Consider the following 25,582-nt stretch of genomic DNA (forward strand, 5'->3'; position numbering starts at 1 on the left):
TTCCCCACCACGTCGCTGAAATCACTTGCCCGACATCGTTCTTCGAAAATGTGTCTTTGGTGGCTGAAAAATAATCAGCTTTTTTTCACCGGCATTTTTCCCCCTTCTCTGTTTTTATGCACTGCGAAATGTAGCTTTCTTGTAGTTTTCTGAATACCTGGTTTCTGTTGCATCAACTGTACCCACCCCTTATGTAATACCCCTAGCAAAGGGGTCTTTAAGAAATAAAACAGAACTGAACTGAACTGACAGGCGAAATTTTGAAGTAGTCCTGAGATTTGAGTAAATTTCATAGGCAATGTTATATCCTTTATTTGTTTACAAATTTATTACACCTCATTGGTGATAATAATGACGTACTACATAGTAGTTCAGTTCTTATATTTAAACATGTCTGAGATGGCTGTCCTGAAAATTAACCAGGTGTAAGCATTGCATGACGTGGGCTGGAAGGTCATTCATTAAAAAATGTGTGCAGAAAAGAAATACAGGTTTCAATGGCACAGTCACCGTCAAAGTTTACGCGGCCCGAGATTCTGCGAATAAGTTCATTTTCAACGCAGCTACGCCCACAGCCAGTAAGTAGCAAAACTTTTGTTTTCTCTAGCCCAGATACGCTGTAAATCCGAATGCCACGATGCGTGCCTCAGGCGTAGAAATATAATATTTTTTCAGCTTCAGACGTGCAAAGCTTTGGATGCTGACTATACGTTCTGAAGGCCAGCTGCTTTTTAGCTATATGAGATACAAGCGCCGAGCTCTTGATGATGGAGTATTAGAGCGTAGAATTGTAGAACTTGTGCAAGGTCAGGTGACTTCACGACGCAAACCGCGATAGAAGCTCAGCAGCTTTTTGTTTATTAACACTGATGATAAATGAATAATCAGAGTAATTAATGTTACTTGCCCGTTTCTGGACAGACTCGAGTGTAACGCATACGTTCATATCACTGAAGGTTCCATGCTAATTCCATACAGGGCATTCATATTCCGGATTTTGGCCTGTCTTACGCCTACCGAATCTTTAGCAATGAAAAGGTAACAATTGCTTCTTGGGATGTAGCCGAGGCCATGGTAGATGTGATTGTAATGCGGTATATGTGAGTAGGCTGACTGGAATTTACATGAAGTACGCCAACGTACCTAGGTTAAGTCACGGTGGAAATTACAGAGCCCTTATTGTATATGTTGAAGTCATGTGAGAGTGTCTCTGCTAAAAGTTATAACTTTAATATATCACGACTGAGTAGCCTTCTGTTAACCTGTTGTAAAAAACTGTGTACGAAGTTCTATTGTGGTTTAAACTGCAACGTTATCAGCGCTTCCAAAGAAAGCCACTACAAGTCCATCTTTCTCGGGCGTTCATTTCACCTAGGTACCACTGCCTGACTCGTGACCTTTATATTTTTAAATCTGCCCCGATGACGTAATTACGTTTGGCGAAAAAATAAATACCCTTTCTAAAGAATGAACTATCACAGCTTCCCGACAAAGCGCGGACGTTGCCGCAAGTCGTCATGTGTGATCAGATAAGACCGACCGCCCGTCGTTAAAATGACTTGTCACTACTCCCCGTTTTTCTTTTTTGTCAAGGACGCGACTACCCGTAGAAGGTAATCCCGACCTTGGCATAATGCTTGCGACTTTTCTGTTCCGGACGAGCGCGTTCTTTGTGCATAATTCAGGCGCCTGGCATCGAAAGGCTTATACACCTTTAAACAGCGAAAGGCTTTCACAGTCACTTCTGTAGCTCCACTGAAAGCGCGGACAATCAGTCCACTTTCAGCATGAGCGCTCTGACCCAAGACACATATTTGCAGAGGGGAGCTCCTATATTACCCATAGCAAGAAATGTATCCAACAAAGTTACACCTCATTTACCGAGTGTTTTATGCCGCACTCTGGTGCCTGTATTCCGTATTAGACAAAAATATAGTTTGTGCAGTGTCAGTAGCCTAAACGTAAAACAGGAAATTGAAGTCATCACAAAGACTGTCAAAGAAGTGCAAGAAAAAAACTTAAACTGTACTTGATAATACTCGCAATGCAAACTTTGATGCATGTGATTCATTTCAATTTCCTATCTGTTCCGACCCGCCGTGGTTTCTGAGTGGCTATGGTGTTTGGTTGCTGAGCACGAGGTCGCGGGATTGAACCCCGGCCACGGCGGCCGCATTTCGATGGGGGCTAAATGTGAAAACACCCGTGTACTTAGATTTAGGTGCACGGTAAAGAACCCCAGGTGGTCCAAATTATTCCGGAGTCCCTAACTACGGCGTGCCTCATAATGAGATCCTGGTTTTGGCACGTAAAAGCCTATAGTTTAATTAAATTTTTTAAAACCTAGATGTTGCTAATCGTAGTGTTTAAGGGGAAATAAACATGCACTCCTAGCGCGCGCAGAAACTACGCCGGTTTCTAGCGAGGGGAGCTTCGCGCCGTGACGCAGCAGACCCCTTCAAGCATTGACAGTGCAACATGCTGCCGGCTGAAATATACGGGCGGTAGGGTGCAACTCGGAATTGGCGGAGGTTGCCGTTGCAACGCGAGGATAATTGGATGTGACGGACGTTCGCGCCGAAGATTAAAAAGATTGTTGATATTAAAGCGATAGCTGTGCACTATGACGTAGCCAAACACGGCGGGTTTTAACGTTGGATCATGAACGCTATCACAGAGAAGGTTTACTGCAAAGAGTTATATGGTGGGTAGAGGCGCGGTGGGGTTTAAAGCGATAGCCCTGTGGCGGCCCATGCGCATAAAAAATTGTACCTTAAGTATCCCTACGTGATTTGAATGCGAAAGCATTATGACTTCTGTTAGTCATTACCAATAAAGACTTCTTAAGTATACAACCGTTTGCGATCCTTCCCTTCACTTTCTTTTTCTCTGCGTTTCATTAATCACCAGACCAAACCATCAGAACTCATCGCCAAGTAGCTACGGAGTTAATATGGTGATCCACCTTAGTCCACCTTAACCAAATTTAATTCATTGTAATTTAGTTTACTTCACCTTAATTCACTGACTCCACATTAAGTCACCCTACTCTAACTTGTTGTAACTTTAATTCACTTCACTGTAATTCACCTTAATTCACAATAACTACCCATAATTACTACTAATTGATGTTGTAATACCATTTACTATCTTCTATATTACTACTGATTTCATTCAAGATGCTGATGATGTCACATTGACTTTTGATACCACTCGTTGTGAACGACGCCGGCTTTTCTGCCTCATGCTCATGTAATGCTTCGCATTAATGACTACTGTAGACGACAACGGTCCGTCTGCACGGCACAGAGTAAACAGCTTTCCCACTTTCATCTGCTTTCATTGCGAGTTGCGCAGCCCCGGTGCGCGGCATACCGTCATGCTCAGAGTCCATGCAGATAGTTTTGCGCGGCGACGAGGGCAAGCATGTATACTGCTCGAGGGCACGCGATAGGAGTGAGACCGCTGCTCCGGCCTAAGCGGCCAGATGTGCTTCCTGGCGCCGTGGTGGGAACGCGCCTTTGCCGATACGGATGGCACAAGAGCTGAAGCAAGTGGTATACCGGCGTTGTTTCCGGCCATGTTCTCTGCTCTGTGCCGAGTAGAACGACTTATATCACTTGTCACGCGCGTGACGACGCTCGGCCAACGGCGGTGCCGGTGGCGCGAGGAAAAGAGAGGCCCCGCGTATACAGGGGCACTATCCCTCACCAGTACACGGGAGCCCAAGCCCAGAGTCCACTAAAGTTTGCTTAAGTGATTTAATAGTGGAGATGTGGTTTATGGTAAATGAAAAAAAAATAATCACGATAAGTAAGCCAGAGAATGTTGATTCCACTGTCAATCTGCGTAAAATCGGCAAATTTAACACATGAAAACTTTTCTATAATCGCTATGGAACATTCGCATCACTTATGCTAAAACACTGCGTTGGATCTCATGTGAAGCTTTTATTGTTGTTGTACTCCCTCTATAATAATCATTGAGTAATAATGCAATACTAGTAGCAGTAGGGGTAGTAATAGCAGTAGTAGCACTGATGGGACTTCAGACCCCCCCCCCCCCCCCAAAAAAAAAAAAAAAAAATATTTCGTGCTGGCATGCACCGCCGACCAAAACGACCACCGGCGCCGGGAATCTTTCTGGATTTTGTCTAGTGTCTTTTTCACGCTCGAAAAGACATTTCAGCACGCACATTGCGAACTCGGGCTGGATTTCGTCGCAGCGCCCTTGGCACCTGGACTCGCATAACGCAAGGAGCCCCATCCGAGCACAAACTTTCAAGGGTATTTCGATAGCGAGCGGGCGCACTGCGGCATCTCGCAGCGGCCGGGGAATCTACGGAGCGCATGGAATTCAATTCCTAAACTTAATGGGTATAAAGTTCCCATAAACTTATGACGCGAAAGGTGTACTGACATTTCCAAAGGCGTGCTTTAGATTTTCAACTCTGGAAATTTATGGCTTTAATGTTCTTATAAACTTGAGCTAACACGCGCGCACTGGAACCCTCGTGTCCAAGCCGTTTCAGAAATGGAAGCCCGCGCTCGCAATCTTCCACACACACGAAAATACTAAATATGACCGTGACTGCCAGCTGGCAGCTGATAATTTTCTCCAAACATTTTCAGGAAGGGCGCCCGATGTGATCAATCAGCTGGACCAGGGCAGGTAAAGTAAAATAAGAGAAAACAGAAGAAAGTTAATGGCCTATTTTCAGGCGGTTCTTTTTTGCGGACGACAAGGTCTGGCTCTCCGTGGCCATAGGGACAGTGTCTTATGGATTTAAGCAAATCCCCTCTTAAAATGTTGGTATTTTCAGAGCGCTTCTTCATTTGCGAGCTGATTGTGGAGATACATATCTGAAGAACCATTTGGATGTTGCCCCAATAATACCTCGCATTTGAGTCCAGATGTACAAAACCAAATTACAGAAATTTGTGGTGAAATTATCAAAGAAAGCCTAGATGCAAAAGTAAATGGTGCAGGCCGCTTCTCCATATTTGCTGACGAAACGACGGATATTGCCGGTATCCAACAGTTTACTCTTTGTGCAAGGTACCTAAACAAGGATGCCAACGACATCGAAGGAGTACTTTTAGTTTTTAGCACTGGAATAGATGCCCTCTCTCATTGCGACTGCAGGTTCTGTGTAAATGTGTAGAAACGGCTTCAGGTTCTAGCCACCCTTCCAGTGACCACTTCAAGCGCAGATAGTATATTTTTAACATGAGATTAGAAAAACTACTTGCGCTCTACAATGTCTGAAGAACACGTGGTTAGGCAGGCAAAGTAAAATAAGAGAAAACAGAAGAAAGTTAACGGCCTGTTTTAGAGGCGGTTCTTTTTTGCGGACGACGAGGTCTGGCTCGACAAGGATGCCGACGTCCACAGAGACGTCGGCATCAACGTGTCCGAAGTCGTTGACCGCTTCACTAAACTTCCCCCCCCGAGTGAAGTTTGTCCTTTAGATAGCGAAGCGGCAAAAATCAATGCAAGTAAAGGTTCTGTTCCTTCAGGTCCATAAACGCGTAATTATGAACTCGTATGACTGTTCATTAGTTTCTAAAACCGCACAAATTATCGCTGTTTATTCAAACAGGTAGCATCATGATCAAAGTTATCGTGTGAAAACGAAAATTACGAGGACATCATTAACAAATTTTTAGCAAGCTTGTTTATTGAAAGCCCGGCCCTCGCGGCGTTTCCCAACAAACACACTCGGATATTGGGTAGTTTAACTTGCCGCATCATCTGTGGCTTTCGTTGGGTCTTTTCTTTCCTTTTTAGCTACCCGCTTTTACTTCTTTTTTGAGCCGAAGAAATACCCTTCCTTAATTTTGGGTGCAGAAAATTTGTCGCCGCTCTGCAGGCGGTTAAATTACACATTTTAGTAGTGATTTTTGCATTATTCCTCTATTATCTACCCATATGGTGCTGTCGCGACCGCCGCATGGTCAAGTACATATCACGAGTTACTTTCAGACATAGCGCAAAAAAGTACGCACAACACACACGAAGACACGACAGACGCAGACAAGCGCTACTGCCAACCGTTTATTTCAGTCAACAAACCCTCCGATTTCTAAGGTGAACCACGTACACCAGTGTCACGCCCCTTTCCCATGCGAGGTGATAAAAAGAAATCTAAAAAAAGTTAACAGTACTATCTCCCTCAGGCAACACAGTTCAAATAGTTCAGTTCGGCACTGTGCAAAAGAATTGACGCTTCGCTTATACAAATATCTGAGTTCTTGTGGATGTAGAATGCTTCTAGAGCCACTCGAGCCTTGTAGCTTGCAGATTTGCCTAAGATAGTGGTCTCATAAAATCGTGCCTCGCAACCACACGTAATGATGTGGGCAACTAAATGTGCATACTTGTCCTCTTTTTTCTTAACTTTTAGCGCATGCTCCCTGAGCCGGTCGTTTATGCACCGTTCGGTTTGGCCGATGTACACCTTCCCGCACAACAAGGGGACGGAGTATGCCACTCCTGTCGCACACCCCACGAAGCGGCTATCGTGGCTGGTTTGGTAACCTCCTTTCTTGTCCCCGCAAATTCGAGGGCAGAGCCTGGATAGCTTATTAGGAGCCGTGAAGACCACAGGAATACGATGCCTGCTCGCAACCTTCTTCAGGTTGTGCGAGACCTGATGCATATAAGGCATGGCTACGGGTCTCGCCATCCATCGCTGGGTCTCAGCTCTTTCCGCTCCAGTTCTGTTCTTTACCCTCTGCAGGATCTAGACTCGGCCACCGCAACAACAAGCAACTCAGGGAATCCCGCTGCTAATAGGCGACCAATCTGATTGTCAACGCTATGCTGCATTGAATGCGGGCATGACTTACGGAGCGCAGCATTCAGACATTGTAATGCGATGCCCCTTTTTACTATTTTAGAGTGGGCAGATTCAAAAGGCAGGGGACACTTCTTAATCCGTGGGAGGTACTCTCAGCATACATGGCCTGCACTAAATTTTAGCCTGAGATCCAGGAATTGTAACCCCTCAGTTCCAAGCAATTCAGGAGTGAAACTCAAACCCTGCCCAGCTTGAATAGAAACATCAAAAATACTCCCAGGGGCAGTGAAACATTCCTCTTTCTTTAAAAGAATTAAAAAGTCATCGACGTACCGAAACACTTTGAATACCTTCCCTCCATTAAAAGCCAAATCAAGCACACTGTCAATATCAGCTAAAAATATGTCGCATAAAATCAGAGCCACGCAAAACCGAATACACACTCCTCTACGTTGCAGAAAGGGCTGCTCGTTAAGAACAATAAATGTTACATTAAGATAAAATTCTAAAAGCGTTAAAAAATCATGTACCGACAAGCAAGCGGAGTTTTAGAAATCGCATTCGCCACTCTGTTCAATGCACTTCCTAACAGCAACTAAAAGCTTATCTTGAGGTACTGAATAAAACAAGTCCTCAACGTCGACAGACAAGCCATAATCTATACTCTCGTTGTGTTTCACATATTCCGTGACTTCTTCAGATTTCCTCACGCGGAAAGGATCAACAACCGTGAGTCACTTAAGGCTCTTCAGTAAAAACTGACTAACATTCTTTTGCCAAGCCCCCCCTTCGCTCACGTTGGTTCTGAAAGGGGCATCTACCTTATGTGTTTTTGCAGAAAAGAAAACCTTCAGACTGTTCCCCTTACTATTTCTAATAGCACTAGCAAGATCATTCAATTCCAAGTCTTTACCAAATTTGATGACCTTAGTCTTAACCCTCACTGCACTTTTTTAAACAGCCACAAAGTTCTTGTCCACTGCCGCTTGGGCTTTTTCATTAAACATGCCTTTCGGCATCACAACAAATCCACCTTCCTTGTCAGCTTCTAGGAGAACCAAACTGTTCTGCCAAACTGAAAGAAACTAGGTTAGACCAACTAGCCCAACAGGTGGTCCTTCTGGAACATATCACGATTTCTGCGATCACAGTTTTGTACTTGCCTGGATCGTCTGTCTTTCTATGCGTAAAGCTACTACTATGTGTGACTGCGCAACATGTCTATTTGTCTTGTTTGACGCATTACATACAGTGACGTTTGCTTAAATACTTGGATTTATTGGATACTTATACATATATTTAAACATCTTGTTGCGAGGCTTTGTGTATACAAACAGTGCATTTTGTTACCAGTGACACTTTTGTGCCCTTTATCAACTTGTATCTTCGCACTTGTATATTCCATTCTATTTTCGCATTTCTAATGTACATCTTGCAGAACTCCTGCTTCTTATATTTACTCACTGTTGCGACTACATCGGTATAATTACAATACACGACCGGTAACAACTGCTCATTCGCAATCTATTGCAACGAAGGACAGCGCCATTGAGGTTTTTCCCTGGCCGTTGCATATGTACAGTCACGAGCCAAAGTTTGTGAATAAAAGGTATGGTATGATGGTATGATAAAGCTTTATTACGGTCCCTCGGAACGCGCGTCAGCACGTAGCGGGCCGCTCCCACGTCGGTACAAAAAGGCCGAGCCTCTCTGCTGCCACGATTTTATTTTTTTCCTTCGAAGCCTGGGCATTCCAGCTGTAATCAAGAGCGCCAGCCTACGTGCGCGTGATGGACCAATACAACGTATTAAGCTAATTCGGGGCCGTGCAGCTGCACTTGAATATATTTAAATTTTTTGCTGATGCCATGGTCACCAAACTTCTGCTTGCGACTGTACAAAAAAGTAAACAAGGTTCTTTAATGACAGATTTATCAAAATATTTGTGCTCAACTTGTTCTTTTCATAGCCTTTACGTTTTTCGCACCAGCTGTATGCACTGATTTGCTGGTTTGGAACTGATATTCTATGATGTTCTGATGTTCTAAAGTTCGTGTGATATTTTCTTTACTAATTAAATAGACAAAAAAAAACGCGGAAGCATTGATATCAGTTATTTCTGCCACAAATTTTTGGGACGTACGAATACATTCTTTATGAAAAAATACATATTTTACTTCACAGTGGGTAGCACTCAGTAGTTTGTTTGCAGCCTCTAATATACCATGACATTGGCAATGGCAATGCAGTTACTATTGATGTATTTGATCTCTCGACCAATTCTATAAGGAGGAGGCCGCGCTGCAACGTGAGCCCCCCCTCTCCGAATAAAATTTCTGGCTATGCCACTGTGCAGTGAAGCAGGTCGATCGAACACTGACCAGTTACAGATGATTTTCTGCATTTACACCCGTCGCTTACCAAGAGCTTAGAAAAGGTGTTCGGCTGAAAAGTAGCAAATTTTCTTTACAAAGCCACTAATTTATTTTGTTCACAGGATCCTCCCTGAGAAAACTGACGTCAATCCGAGCATTTGTTGACGTGATTTTACTCTTTGCGGTGTCGGCCATTTTCGTTATGGCGCGGTTTCGCCAAGGTCACTGCCAATGGCACCGAAAATATAGCCATGCACCTAAGGCTTTCGCCTTCAAAAAATAGAAATTCCGTGGCAGTGAACATAACTCGATCAGGCACCTGCACGCAAATGCGCAAATGGACTCGTAAACTGAGGCCAACCGAGATTAAAGGTGTCAATCATGCGACTGCATATCCTGAAACATGCGCCCATCGCGACCATTTAGCAAGCTTACATTATTATTTTAGAATCAGCTTTCGAGAAATGAAGCGATAAAAGGGCATTTTTTTCTTTTCTGATTCGATCGGGCAAACAGTTGGACGAGGAAAAGATGGACGGAAGGGGGGGGGGGGGGGGGGGGGCAGAGGCCGCTCTTTCAAGATTCTGCACCCGCTTTCTCGAAGCGGGGCTGAGCCTCTAAACGACTATCAATAGCAGCAAAACTGCTGATTCACAGTAGACTAGCTGGCCGCTCGTCTTATACGCTCGGCGTTTATCAGATCAGCCATTCCTGATTCGCGCTCGTCCATGCTGGACGGTGAAAGCTGTTGGCGTGGTCCCCCTTTTTTTTCTTTTATTGTTAAAACGTGTATTCCGTTATCGTCCAGTACACTTCGTGCATCATCGCGCGAATTTCGAATCTTAAAGGTCCGTACGCCACGTGGTGTAAAAGCTGTGAACTAAAGGCGATGTCCGGAATTGCTGGGGTTGAACACTTTTTTGACAAAAAAAGATGTGACAGTAAGAATACTGCTTAATATACATCTTGTGATTTTAATGCCAAAGTAGCTAAATACCTTTAATCGTTTGTCATGTTCATCAGACCATCATTTTAGTTACACCGTCGTCATTATTATGCTTGCGACGTTATAAGGTCACCCCTATATCCTCATCTGTAACCTTAACGATCACCATGTGGCGATGGAACAATTTATCCCCACTACCGCCAGAGTAGGCCGAATTCGTGCTGCGGCGGCAATATGCTTTGGGGGCAAGGGGCACTAAACATCGATGTTGTGCTCAGAATACCGCTTGACAATTTGTACGGGGTATTGTACGTTAGTACGTTACGCAGACTCGTGTAGTGGCATCTGTGAAAGAATTTAGGATGCCACAACAGGCAGTAATGTAGCTGACAAAACAATATGCCTGTGGCGTAGAGGTTGTTCATAAAACGATGGGGGTGTGCTGCTGCTGTCGCTGTAAACACGCCTGATGAATCGCTCTAAGTTCCCAATGCTGTGTCACTGTTCGATGAAATTGCTCGAGCTTTTATGAAAGTCAACTAGACACCTGCTAATGAGATGAGCTGACTTAACTGTAGTCTTTCGTGCTAGATTAGCTCTGCTCGGTGGGATTTTTCTTCTTATTTCTGAGTGCCGAAGTAGCCTTGACCTGTTGCTGCTGTCGTAAATAGGCACTCGAAAAAGAAGCAGAGGTGACACTGTCGCTCTTTGATTATCGATTTCCAGGAGCCAAGTGCTTGACCTTAGGATAACGGAAGAATGTTTCACTGCCTCTGCTGACAGATTGGGGAAGATTGCGATGTGTGTGCTTTTGGCAACGTCTGCAGGCGTTAAGTGGAACGGTAATATGCTCTGTGTATTAGTGTGTCAGCAGAATTATTCTCATGTTTCGTTCCGCATCGCTTGGAAATTGTCAGTACCATATATTCCTGCATCAAGGTCCTGTTCAACCCTCAGGACGACGATATGTTAGACGGAGAAGTGCCGGTCTCCGGCTATGCCTTTTCGTGATGAGCCCACCAAGCATTTTTCGAGCTTAGTGCGACATGTTGCGGAAGAAAACGTTTTCGTCCAAGCTGGGTCGTAAGACGGAGTTTTAGGAGAATTAGGCCGAAATATTGAGCAAGCGGTGATAGTGTTCTTTTGCTGTATAATTTCCATTATTCAGCTTCTTGAGGTTTTGTGTTTACGTCCAATCAAATGACTGGCCTGGCGCTTTTAATTAATTGGTAAGCATTGCGTTGCACAGACAATACATAGTCGGCTCCCATCAGCGACAAGTCATCTTTTCGTCCACTTTCATTTCTCCTGTCTTCATTATTTTCTAGACTTCGATTTCAACCGTGGCTAATTACCCCTATACTTTCCTTGACTTCATTGTCTGTTGACTTCATGTGGTTGTGATTATATATATATATATATATATATATATATATATATATATGAGCAAATTTACGCTGAAGAATACAAGTTTATTTCGGCGTTCTGGCCGGCAACCAGCCTTATATCATCAAAACAATACCTATATCAAGAACAACTTGCCCAAGCATCTTCTTTCTCTATTCTGTTCCCTTTCTTCTGTCACGGTGTGGCTAACTTGTAGAGTTATTTGCTTTTACCAGAAACTAGTCACGTGGATAAGTTATAACTTTAAGACATTTCTCGTCGTGCTCCGTACAGACATTCTTGTTTTCATTACCCATTCGACCCGCAAAAGCACATTGAACTATTACGTGCCGTGCTTTAGTTGGGTGAACAATATACACCTGTAATTGATGCTCTTGCAGACCAAAATTAAAGTAATTACAAAAAGAACAAATTTACCTCAGAGAAATGCAAGTTGGAGTGAAATTGGTAGTTATGACATTAGGCTGCACAAAAGGAGGTCATGGTTTCGACTTCCTGTCATGGCCCCCACTTTCATCATACGTATCTAAGTACAATGCGTAGAGATTTCATTACGTTCATATACTTCGTTGTGTGTTAAATAATTCCTGGCTTTCAAGACCGAACGAGGCAAGAAGAGTTACGGGCCAACAAGTAATGATGCATTCAGCAGAAAAAAATGGGTACAGTTGTAGTTTTTGAACGTAACAATTGGTCAAGAAGTTGCGATATGATCTGTGACCTCTGTGAATTTTCTTGCAGCCAACAAGTTCCAAATATATTGAAATTCGGTGTACATTCTCACCCTAAACGTACACAGCGATTATTAAGGTATGAATCCCGTAAATATCGTATCTGTTGCTTTGGAGTCCTCATTCGAACGATATTGGATCGTTAATAATTTTCTAAATTGGCTGCAGAACCTTTACAGCTCATTCATCACTAAAGCACATGTCCGTTTGAAATGTCCGCAACACTCCTTTGCGTTGGTACGTGCAGAGCATTGTGCGTGCAAGCAGATGTAAGTGTTGAAAGTGTGATATGACGATTTATTGGACGTCTCACGCAATCGAGGCAGTCCACGAACGCTGATGGTGCGCACAGCGACAGACGCAAGAGCACTTCTTCCTCTTCTTCACTACAATGGCCCCCGGGAGAGAAGATGAGCCATCCTGGCGACCTACGGCGTAGGTAGGATCAGGGGGTCATAGTATGGCTTAAGTCGGCTGACATGAACCGTGTCACGTCCGCGATGTCTAAGGTCGTGTGATGGCGTCACAGGCTCGACAACGTAGTTGACAGCCGAGGTATGGTCGATGACGCGGTAGGGACCATCATAGCGTGCAAGAAGTTTGGTTGAAAGGCCAGGGCTGTGAGGTGGGATCCACAACCAAACAAGGGAACCAGGCGGAAAATGTGGTGTAGGCACGTTACTGTCATGCCGCAGCTTTTGGCGACCTTGGGCGGCGGTCGTAAGGGTACGGGCGAGCTGCCTACAGTCCTCTGCGTATTTGGCGGCTTCAGACACTGGCGTGCATTCAGAAGCGTCGGGTCGGTATGGGAGCAGGGTGTCCATTGTACACGAGGGCTCGCGGCCATATAACAGAAAGAATGGCGAAAAGCCAGTGGTAGCTTGTGTGGCGGTATTATAGGCATACGTGACGAACGGCAAAACAGTGTCCCAGTTACTGTGGTCCGAGGCAACATACATAGTCAACATGTCACCGAGTGTGCGGTTGAACCTCTCTGTCAAGCCGTTCGTTTGCGGGTGGTAGGCGGTAGACTTGCGGTGAACGATGCTGCATGCAGCGAGAAGGGCTTGTATTACTTCGGACAGGAACACACGCCCCCGGTCGCTGAGCAGTTCGCGTGGTGCTCCATGTCGAAGAACGAAGTTCCGCAAGATGAAGAAGGCAACGTCACGCGCAGAAGCCGCCGGAAGTGCGGCAGTCTCGGCGTAGCGCGTCAAGTGGTCGACGCCTACAATTATCCATCGGTTACCCGAGGAACTGTAGGGAAGTGGCCCGTATAGGTCTATGCCGACGCGATCAAATGGCCGGGCCGGGCAGGGGAGCGGCTGTAACTCGCCAGGAGGGCGCTGTTGAATTTTACGCCTTTGGCACGCCGTGCAAGCGCGTACGTACTGGCGCACGAAGTGATACATGCCGTGCCAGTAGAAACGCTGCCTCAGCCGAGCTCATGATTGCGGAACCAGAGGTTCGCAACGTCAGCAAGATAGAAGATGACGGAACGTAACTTCGTCGGGTCATCCCACTTGTTGTTCTCACTGACGCGCTCATAGGTAGAGAGCCAATCTTCCACGTCAGTCTCACCGGCTCCGCTGAAGACGGGGGGGGTCCCGCTGCCGCTGGACGGCACCGCAAATGATGGGCGTGGCGGAAGCTGCTGGCGGATTGTCGGTAGGCTCGAGCATGGTAGCGGCTGAAGCAGTCGGCAACGTTCGGCTGCGAAGTTCCAGGGTGAGGTCGGGGATGGCAGCACCTCCACCAAATGTGATATGACGATTTATTGGACGTCTCACGCAATCGAGGCAGTCCACGAACGCTGATGGTGCGCACAGCGACAGACGCAAGAGCACTTCTTCCTCTTCTTCACTACAAAAGGAAGATTTAATTGCGGACAAAGCAGAAGAAACCAGTAAGCACGTTTTACCGTGTGTGGACTGTACTTCAACGACGCACAGTTATCTGTATCCTAGAGAGTCAGCGTGTCGAGAACGGAGTGTCACGGTCCAATTAAGCGTCGGAAGCGTTGAGCCACTTTCTCAATTGCATTTCATACAGTGTTTCATCGCTTTGGACTGACGACGCGCCCATGAATACATCTTATGGTGCATGATAGCAGACGTGCCAACTTGAAAATAAAAACTATTTGCATATACCCCACAGATGTTGGAATCTACGCGAAGCGAGGTTTTGCAGAAGCGGTTAATGAAATGTTTTACAAGCAATGATGATGCGTACAATGTTGTCTACTTTCCATGCTGTGCAAAGTGTTTTTTCGTGTAATGTTTGTTTATCCAACACAAATGTCACAGCATTATTGTTAATCTATTTGTACATTTTTGGGCCACATCGCTCGCAACTGTGCCGAAATACAAACTCCAGATCAGGCCCATGCACAGTGCCAGCGATGTCACGGCGACGATGGTGTTCTACGATGCTTGTCGATGCGCAACGATTGTACGACACGTATCAAGCAACATTTTAGGATCCTTTATCTCTTGTGTCACAACCGAACATACCCAGTCTGAAGGATTGGCTAAGAACGAGTGCGACCCCAGTGACACATACCAAATGATTATATAAAAAGAAAATAAAGCAAATAAAAGAGTCCTTAATAACAGATCGGCGTGCTTTAGAGAAATCTGTTAGCCAACATTTTACGTTCAGGTTTATTACGGAAATCACAGTGGGGAGTGCCGATTTTCGAGGATTCGTGAAGAACGCGTACGCATGAGGTGGCAAATGGTCAGTGGATAAATTAATGAAAAGAAAGTGAATGAATGAATCCGCGAATTATACTTCGACATTCTATTAACAGATCGATGTGCCATAAAGAAGCCTTTGAGGTGACATTATATGTCCAGGCTCTATATCTTGTTGAATGTTCCTTTATTATAACATTTTTACACAAATATTCACCGATCCATAACTGGTTGTTCACCAAATCAATTCCCCGTTTGAATTCTATGCGTATCTAGAGTTTTTCTAGCGTGTATCATTCAGCGCGGAAAATCACAAAAGTTTACAACAGATGTCCTCGACTGCCAATTGCATGCATCGTGTGGTTATCAGAGCCTCCCGACTTCCTTCCTAGTAATATTTACAGCAGCCAGGAACTACCAGTTAATCCGTACGTGGCTACAACACTGAGAACAAAGCTGCCCTCGCACGAGCGAATATTCTGTGTCAAGGACTTCGCTATCGTCTGAGCTCGAAACGAGGGTTGTAGATCGCTTGCAGCCGGTGGTACTGCCCGGTTATCACGCAGCCTTGTTCCTTTTGCTTTCGGGCAGTCATTTATGGTAGTAAAAGGCCGAAGAAAAGATAAAGGGTCATTTAAATGCTGTAAAATGCTCGCAGGTCATTCAGATCTCGCTTTCACTGTGAATCCCACAATATGTGGAAAGCGAGATCAATAAGATTCCTTTCGAATATTTCAAACCACCGATGTCGTAACGATAGAGGCAAAAATATACAAGCTGTAACAGCCTCCCGACTTCCTTCCTAGTTATATTTACAGCAGCCAGCAAATTTACCCGTCAATGCGTACGTGGCTACAACACTGAGAACAAAGTCGCACTCGCACGAGCGAAAATTCTGTGTCAAGGACTTCGCTATCGTCTGAGCTTGTCATTGCATGCGAAGGGGATGGGATCGGTTAGTCTCGATTGCCCATCGTCCACGCCGTTAGACATGTCGTCTTGAGGACACCAACCTCCTCAGAACAATCTAGCTTGCGACGCGCCTCGAGCACATCGAACGCTCTAGGTACAAACTCAGTCTTGGCAACTTTTTTTTTCGAGTAACCACAGCTTCGAAATTTAGCTGGGTTTCGGAAAGGGATTACATTACAAGAATGAGTAATTCGGACTAAATGCACACACATATTAAACACGCTTCACTGGAAAGACTTAAAAGACGCGTTGAGAGCAACATAACACAATAAGAGGGAGTTATGCACCTGACAAGCCGTCACGCCCCTACCTTTGCTTTGAATGAATTACCTCCGAGCAGGCCGCCGAAAATGGAGCCGCATTTGACGAGCGAGCCGAACCAGGCGCTGTCCTCGACGGTGAAGTTCATCTTAGGCCGGAGGTCAGGCAACGCCGGCGAGGAGTAGGTGATGGCGAAGCCGAAAGCCATAGTCCCCAAGTAGGCAGCGAACACTGCAAGGTAGAGCGGCCGTCTCGAAGAACCAGTCGGGCGCTTGAGGACCGCAGGCTCAGTGTCGACGGCGGCTGGTGGAGCGAAGGCATCCGCTGGCTTGTTGGGTACTGCGCGAAATTGTATGCATTACAAGATTCATTCGGCAGGTCACAATCATTGTCGCCACCAGCCAAAGCAAACACGCTGCAGGACAAAAGCCACATTTATTAGCATTAATTAGAGGATGCCCGCGTTCTCTTTCTGCTTGCGGATTTTGCAGTCTCGTAATTTAATACTAATCTGAGACGACCCCGACCGTGCTTACGTTCGGGTAGTCCTAACTATTTTTTATTTTAGTTGGAGATTTGCAAACTGTCGTAATTTTTTCACGTTAATTTCAGCAGCATATTTTAATTAGGCATTATGATTCATTTAGAAACTTTTGTAGCAGTTCCGCCTGTTTGATGAGGCCTGATTGCTTCCTAAATTTCAAGGAGCTGTCATGAACGATAAGAATAATAAGAGCACCTGAGGGGCACAATTTTGTGTTCGTCACAACCATATCATGAAACAGAGAATGAAGGTAGAGAAAGCATAGGGGGATATGCATAAATAGTAAGGTAAAGGCAACAATGGACAAAATGAGTATAAGAAAGAATATATATATATATATATATATATATACATAGGTTATCTGCGCGCCTAGCCTATACAACGCTGCATGTGACGCGGAAAGCAGAGGTGCGAACATCTCTGCTGTGCGTAGTCATACCATAAAGGCCGACATAAAGCATGCTCACATTATTACGCAGTCACAGTGGCGCAGCGCACAACGTGTCGCCTCGGAGATATATTTAATGCACAAAGGCTTCTTAATGTAATACCGCATGGTATTAAATGATTTATTTCATTTTTTTTTATATTTGGACTACTCCCTTTCTCGGGCCACTGCGCATGTGTCAATTCCTGGCAAATCCGCCAGAAGGGGCGTGCCACCTTGACAGAGCGGTAATAACTGCTTATTAAGCCTTATTTATTTTTAGATGTCTGCACTGTGACACAAAGTGCAAATTGAAAATCTGCTGTTTTTCTCTTCGCGTACACCTCTAAATATATACCGTTATTCTCCTGACAAAAATCAAACATCGCCGACGTCACACAACGGACATCCACCTGCGCTGGCGGATGAATTTCTGAATAGCTTTCGAAGTGTGTAGTTCAGAAACGCAAGCATGGCATGACATTTAACTTGTGACCTGCGTAATGCGTGAACATTGCCTAAGATTACAAATTCCACAAAACAAAGATAAAGGCATCGCGTTTAGTTATGGCTAGCATTTAGGTAGCCGCTTCACGATTGCTTCGCTTCACATATAGATGCCAACATACACGTTGTATTTGTATTATTTTTGTATTGATATATTTCAATGAACGATGACAAATAACTTATCCTGTGCATTCTCGTGATTCCTTGCTTGTTTCTCGATATGTTTGCAGCATCCAACACGTTGGTGTTCGCACGCTTCCCATCAAGCGAGCGACATGAGTTAACGGAAGGCAGTGTTTTTAGAAATGCTGGAGAATATAACGCATTATCCTACTTAAATGCTTGCAATGAAAGGAAAGAACTTCCCAGGTTGTATTCTCGAGGACGAAACACTTTTTTTGTGTGTGAGCCTTTTCTCCGGTAGTCCTATGCACTCGGAGATGAGGCGGCAAGACAAGCGAAGCACACCACATTCTAGAGCAGACTAAAGCAAGGCGTAAAAAAATGCCTCATCCGGTGGCTAGGTTTAGCGCCACCGTATTTCCAGAGAGGAACGTTTCTTAGGAGATAGCGCATCCACTGTCGAGCGAGAAATGTGCAGCGCATAGCGAGGCAAAGCTTTTGCGTTCCTTTGCTTTAAAGCAAGTGGGACGAATGAGTAGAACTGTGTAGTGGTCACATTTCATTGCTCCTTCAGTTCATAAAAGAAGACACGTGAGGCTTTTTGATGACTAGCATTTCCCACTTTTTGCAATGGAAAGGCGAGAACGTGGTCAATTGAGCAAGGACACCTTAGAAACTGCCATCAACACGAATTCACCCGCGAAAGAGGGTGCGTTAGGCGGTCTAAATTGCGTTGAAATTATGAAAATGTCAGTGGCTGACCTAACGACGAAGCCAGACCTTGAAATCTGTAAGCGCGCTAATACTGCAAAAGTGTTTGTTGAGAAGGGAAATTATTGTGACAACATAGTTTGTAAGCTTTGTTTCTCGAAACTAGCGCCTGTTGGCTTAAAGCGCTCTCCACAGCTGTCGCTGAGTCCGTAGAAAGCAATAAAGAGGGCTGACTGAACCAGCGTTTTCTGCTTTCGGTGACAGTGAAAACAATGCTCACGTGTTCCTGATTACCCACTTCTCCTACACGTTTAGTTTTGCGTTGCTTCTGTCTTGGGATGATTCGGGTACAATGAGATGGGGTTGCCCAATAACCCTTCGCTGGGAGCCACCGAAAACTCGCGAGCTTGACTTATCATGTTTTATTGTTTGTGTACAAGCTGAACAAGGGAAATGTGCCTGTATGGCCGTGATGCACGTGAGAGACGAGCTTATCGGGCAAGTAGTTGAACCCTGCGCTGACTCGAGATGCTACTGTTTGTTTACGCAGTCATAGCCGCATAATGTGGAACTTTTTTCATCGGAGACATCAGGATATTTTAATTTTCTAGCGCATAAAAAAAGATGGCGAACTTATACAAGTAAAAAAAAACATTTCCTTAAGATTGCAAGAATAAGCAAGAAGAATAGTGTATTTCAAGGAAAGGAGACAAAATGCTGGTGGGTTGGCTTGATATTAACACAACGCAGTCGCAATGCCTGAACTATAAAAACCCGATTTCGTCCCTGGTTTCAATGCTCATTCGTACGCTGTAAAGAAAAAACCCTATTGTGGACGGACACAGCAATGTCAATGTCTTGCTCGTGGAAACACACATACAGACACACACAAGCACGCATAACAAACGCAGAAACGCATGCATGTGCAAATGATCCTTAAAGGGGCAAAAGAGTGGCACGCTAATAGATTTAAAAGTTTGTATAGTGCAAATAATTGGAATTGAATCAGGTCATTTTCTGATGAGGGACAACGCATGCATTCACACACGATGACGCGCGCACACACACACACACACACACACGAACACGCACACATACACATATACACGCACAACACAAACACATTGCTGAAGGGCGACAGACAAGGCGACAGACAGATCGCTACGTATGCCTTATCGTCTTCTTCTGTTAGCTAGCTCAAAGTAAAACACTTACCGCATTGAACACTGAAGTGCATCACCTTACACGTGTTTACAAAAAAGTTCCTTTGAAGGCTAAATAGAGAAAGGTGTCTCTTTCCTCCCAAGTGATCGTTCCGCCTACCGTTTACGACCATTCCTTGTGTATTCCATTCCCGGAGGAGGAGGAGGAGGAGGAGGAGGCGGCGGTGCGGTTGCTCTCCGCTTAGGGCTGGTACGATTGCTGAAAGCCCCCGGTGCCGCGCATATGTACCTCGGGTTTTAATTTTCCCGGCCAGCGCCGTTATACACTTGCCGACTCTTGCGGCTGAAGAACGCTTTTAGCGGAATAGAGCAACGGTCCACACTAACGTCCGCGAATTCCGCGCCGGAACCGAGTTCTCCCAACCTTTGAGGGACAGTTTTTGTTGGTCGCCCGGATATCCCACGATTCTTCACAATGCCTCTAATAACACGAAGACACTCCTGCGCCCACGCCACCCCTTCCCCTTCCCCCCTCTCTGCGCCTGCTCAGTCACGCGCAGGCACTGCGCCAAAACACGTGCAAGTTTCTGTAACGGTTTCCCGCGTATAGAGTGAGTGGAGAGCACCAGGGCGAACTATAGCCACCTTTTTCTGCAAAAGTGCTCGAGGCTTTTGGTGGTCGTCGCCGCGGGAGTACCCTGCCACTGCGATGAAACACCACACGATCTTTCAAACTGCCGTGATGAAAAGAGTTCCACTCTGTAAATTAGATACACGAGGTGATCCTTTTACAGCGAAGCTGTCTATGGCTAGGGTTCTATGCATTTTTCACGTCCGTCAATAAATCTGCGCGTGCAAAAACTCAGCTCCCGAGTTTGATGCAAGATCGCTTCATTATATGCAAAAGCTTGTACGTCTCATCACTTGGATACGTATTTTCAAGATCAGTAGACACTCAGGTAGATAATAAGCGTTCCTCGAAGATTTGCCGCTGTGCGACCCGCGTTGGACATGATGATTGATGATGATTTATTGGCATCCCCTTTGAAACGGGGCGGTGACAAATAGTCACCTAGCCTTCTTGATTTAATCAGGTATACTATACATGTTCTTTATCTAGCATTTTTGTATACCTATCAATATTTTTCTTTTTCAAAAATTTACCTTGTACCGCTGCCTATGATTTTAAGAGATCAGGTCGCATCCATCTTTTCCCTACTTTTTTTCCACCAGTACTCCAATCGTCTCTTGCTGATCTCTACGGCTGATCTGTTTATGTTTCCTTCCACTTTAAACCCAAGCGCTTCTGGGAGTTGCACGTTACCTACGGTTCTCGCTGGGTGGATCCCGTCGCATTCCATTAGGATGTGCTGAATGGTCTCTGGATCTTTACTGCAGCATACACATGTCTCATCTAGTTCCGAATATTTGTTCCGATATGTTTTCGTCCTTAGGCAACCGGCTCGAGCCTCAAATAGCAAGGCACTGCCCTTTGTGTTATCGTACAGATTTTCCCTTCTAATTTCTTTCTTCTCATTCTTGTAAATCTCCATTGTCCTTTTCGTTTCCATTCTTTGCATCCAATTCACGGTCTCTATTTCTCTCACTTTCTTTCTGATGACCCCTGGTTGTCTATTTACAGTTTCGATTATCCTGTACTTGGTTGCCAACTTCCTTGACCTCTTCCTCCATTCTGTGTCCACGCTTTTCATGTAGAGATACTTGTGTACTTTAGCCGCCCATTTATTTTCATCCATGTTCCTGAGCCTTTCTTCAAAACTAATTTTGCTTTGTGCTTCTCTGACTTCAAAAGAGGCCCAACCCATGTCTCCATGCACTGCCTCATTTGTCGTATTACCGTGTGCTCCCAAAGCCAACCGGCCTACTGATCTTTGGTTAACTTCCAAACCCGCCAATATATCCGATTTTAAGCATATAATGGCATTTGCGAATGTTAGCGCTGGCACCATTACTCCTTTCCAGATTCCACGCACCACCTCATACTTATTGTGGCCCCACAGTGCTCTGTGTTTCATTAGTGCTGCATTCCGCTTCCCCTTTATTTTCAGATTATCTTGGTGGTTGCTTGAGTAATTCTTTCCTTCGTTTATGTGTACGCCGAGGTACTTATATTGCTTCACTATGGGTATTACTTGCTGTTGAATTGACACCACGAAGTTACTCGTGTGCTCATTAAAGATCATAATCCCTGATTTCTCTGTGCTAAACTGAAGGCCTAGATTTGTCGCTGCGTTCCCACAGATATTCGCAAGTATCTGTAAATCTTTTTTATTGTCCGCTAGTAGCACAATGTCGTCTGCGTACATCAGTCCAGGGATCTTCTGTTGCACCATTTGTCCATTACGCATGTAGGATAAGTCAAAACCTAATTCGCTGTTTTCCAGTCGTCTTTCTATGCCCTTGACGTAAAGCGTGAACAACAATGGTGACAGAGGGCATCCTTGCTTCAATCCTTGGTGAATTCCCACCATTTCATTTCCTTTTCGGCCTTCCCATACTACTTGTACTTGGTTGTCTCGATATATCTCCCTCAGCAGCTCCACGAAATCGTCATCTATGCCTTCGTATTTAAGAATATCCCACAACAATTCCCTGTCTACGTTGTCATAAGCTCCTTTAATATCTAGAAATGCTATCCATAAAGGTCTTTTCTGAGCTACTGAAATCTCTATGCACTGAGTTAGTACAAACATATTGTCTTCTAAGCGTCTGCCTGGCCTGAACCCATTCTGTAGTTCCCCCAATACACCGTTTTCCTCCACCCACTTCGACAGTTCTAATTTTATGGCTTGCATTGCCATTCTATATATCACCGACGTTACTGTAACTGGCCTGCACGAGCTCGTCTTATCCTTATCTCCTTTGCCTTTGTAGATAAGATTCATCTTGCTTTCACGCCATCCAACGGGAATATTCTTTGTTCTAATCACTTGCTCTATGGCATTAGTCTACATGTGTAGCATTAGTCTACATGTGTACGCTCGCACCGCCCTCTCTTAGCCGTCATTCCAAGCACTTGCGTGCCTAGTTTCCTGCAGCTCTTCCGGCGTGGCGGTCCCGTTGTGCGTGTCTAGTTACCTCCAGCTCCCCAAGGTGGAGGTTGTTTTCCACGCGAATGTATGCCGTCCATCAGGACAGCCGATCAAAATAAAAGTGTGTGTGCGTGTCTCTTTCTTCGGGATGACCGCACTCACCGATAAAGAGAAATAAAATTTGGTCATACCTTTGATCGAAATTCTGTGTCCCTTCTATGTCGTGTGCTAAACTGCTTCGCTGGTAATCCTCCTTTACAGCAGTAGAATGCCGCGTGATCGTTTAACCTTCCAGAATTTGTATAAAAATGGCCTATTGCACATAACATAATTCTAATCCTTCAGCTAGATTATTCAGAGAGGTGGGCATTACTTGTCCAAGAAATCGAAGCACATATTTACCTAAGTAACCAAAGCTCCCTTAATAACTCGTTCACTAATTACATTACGGCACATTTTGCAATTTACGAATGTAGCCGGTGAGCTTGCAAGGCATATTGACTTGGAATGAATTTTCATAATTCCACTTAGATCACTCTGATCACCCTCACTTTGATCTTAGCCAACAGGCTAACGACTAGGAAGACGAACCAAAGCTCCACCTCCCCCCAAGCTCAACAGGTGACAGGAGAGGGACTGGCACCGAATACAGACAAACACCAACCCAAACTTATTTAGACTCCACCAAATGTTTCCCGACTTACACAGCGACAGATGTCCGTGGTGCGACTCCACCCCGACACTAGAACACATCACTTACCAATGCACGCAGCGTCCGGCAGACGCCGTCTCGCCGCTACTTCACGACACACTCAGCAATTGGTTGTGGGAGGCGTGACTCTCCGAACTGGACTTGGGAAGCCAGTTGGCGACCCTCGACCAGGCCCGGCGCGCCGCAAAAGCCAGTGGGGCCTTGGAAGAGGGGCTCCACCCGCAGTAACCAAGCGCAATCTTAATTTCAATAAAGTTGCTTCTCCCTCTTCTAGAATTCCACCAGTTTGGCGAAATGCGCCATCAAACTTGGCGTAAGAATTCACACTTGTATCTTGCTCGTTTAACAAAACCTTCCCTTATGCATTGCAGCACATATGTAACTTGAACACCCGTGTATCTTGTTACACATATTGCGAAATAAAACCTCGGAAGTGGTGTCATCCTGGAGATGCATTTCAGATGAATACGTCTTGCAAGCTGACCAGCCATAGTTCGTAACCTCCAACATGTGCCGTAAAGTAACTAATTAAGAAGTTAAATTGCAAATTTTCGTTAATTATTTGAATACGCCTTTAGATTTTCCGTGCTTGTAATGTCAGCCTCTTCGAATAATACAGCTCAAGGACACAGATTTTGCTATATGCCACAGGTGATCTTTGAAAGTTCCGGTAAACTTAGACATTGTCACCCTGTATATAGGAAACAAGCACTTGTATTAATAAGCAGGAATCAAAGTCCCAATCGTTCGGGCACCTTCCTAGACGATCCGATAACAATTAAACGGAGAAGCTCTTTTAACAAATGCAACCTGGCTGGAAACAAAAGCATCAAGCTTAGGTGTGAGCTTTTCCTTGCTGACAACATTACCCTGGAAATAAGATAATGTCATAGTTTCTGTGAGGAAAGAAACCGGATTACCATAATTTACTGCCATGTCAAAAAGATTTGGCTCGCATCTTTGTCATAAATAATCGCTATTTTAGGGAAGGACGTCGTGACGCGGAAGTATTGAAGGCAATTATGCAAAAAACGACTAAATGGCAAGCCTAGCACATCGACTAATAAATTACCTTAAGGCAGCACATTTTATTGAACTTGACCAACCCATTCTTTGTTTTATAGGGAGGATTTGTCGTAAATCATAGTGAGAAAAGGTCATCGTAGATGATGGTTCAAATGATAGAGTGATGAAATGTTTCTATACCTCTCTATTCTTTCTTTTTTTCACGTTCATTGTTAACTCGTTTCTTATTTCATTCATATCGTTTCTCCGTAATACCGTCGATCTTACCTTCATTAGCGTCGACACTTGGCTGGCGCTTTAGTTTTAGTTTTTCTGAAAATGATAAGAAGATAGCCAGATCCCAGGTACGCCAAACCTGTGTGATGTCACGAAAGAAGAAGTAGTCTTCAAAAGCACGCGAACTCAACGCGCGAGGCGAAAGCTTGAGGTGTGCGATAACATCCGGGATACACCGCGCATGCGTGCGAGTTAGAGCATACTCAGTAGATGGCGCTAGCAGTAACATATCGTTGTCTCTACGACTTTTTTGTGGGATAATTAAACTCCTTTTTGATTATAACCTTAATTGCCGATTATTGCTACATTTTTTCGGCATGGAGAGATATCATTTGATGCCCTTTTCATGGTCATAGAACTTCCACAAGTCCCCTAAGTGACCGTTTTTTTTTTTTTGTTTCTGGAAGTGGTTACAAGCTGATCCCGGATTCGCCAAACACTTAAGAAGTCAACAAAAAACACATTATTTTCAACAGAGCATAAGACAAAACAAAATTTCTGCTGATTTAGGAACACTCTTTCACTAACGTGAGGCTGGCAGTATTTTCTTTTTCAGAAACCACAAGCTGATCCGATATCTCTGCCTTTCCTTAAATATAATCTCTTCTTACTTTCCTTAACCGAGAGCAGGCAATGAGCATTGATGCAGTGCCGTTATTTTGTAAGTCTGCTGTTTACAAGAGCACATGACCAATGTTTTCATTCCCCGAATAAAGATAGTGCAGAGTGCTCTAAACAAGCTCTATTTATGTTAAAACACGGCATTCGACCGATATGAAGTGCTTGACTACATTGTTCCACGGGTAACATGCTCCAACAAAGCACATCTGCAAAATTATCAACACGATTT

General features: G+C 44.7%; 1 protein-coding gene across 2 annotated transcripts in view; it reads right to left on the bottom strand.

Annotated features, from left to right (window-relative positions):
• LOC119455803 (solute carrier family 2, facilitated glucose transporter member 8) overlaps nt 1-25,582 on the bottom strand; it is a 49,139-nt gene that overhangs the window by 22,801 nt on the left and 756 nt on the right. Inside the window, exon 2 of one of the 2 annotated variants that reach the window (XM_049669331.1) lies at nt 16,260-16,529. The exons of the other annotated variant lie outside the window; for it this stretch is intronic. Within the exon in view, the coding sequence (XP_049525288.1) occupies nt 16,260-16,529 (270 nt within the window). The remainder of the gene's footprint in view (nt 1-16,259; nt 16,530-25,582) is intronic. 2 annotated transcript variants of the gene reach the window in all.

Source organism: Dermacentor silvarum, chromosome 6, assembly GCF_013339745.2.
Source record: "Dermacentor silvarum isolate Dsil-2018 chromosome 6, BIME_Dsil_1.4, whole genome shotgun sequence".
NCBI lineage: Eukaryota > Metazoa > Arthropoda > Arachnida > Ixodida > Ixodidae > Dermacentor > Dermacentor silvarum.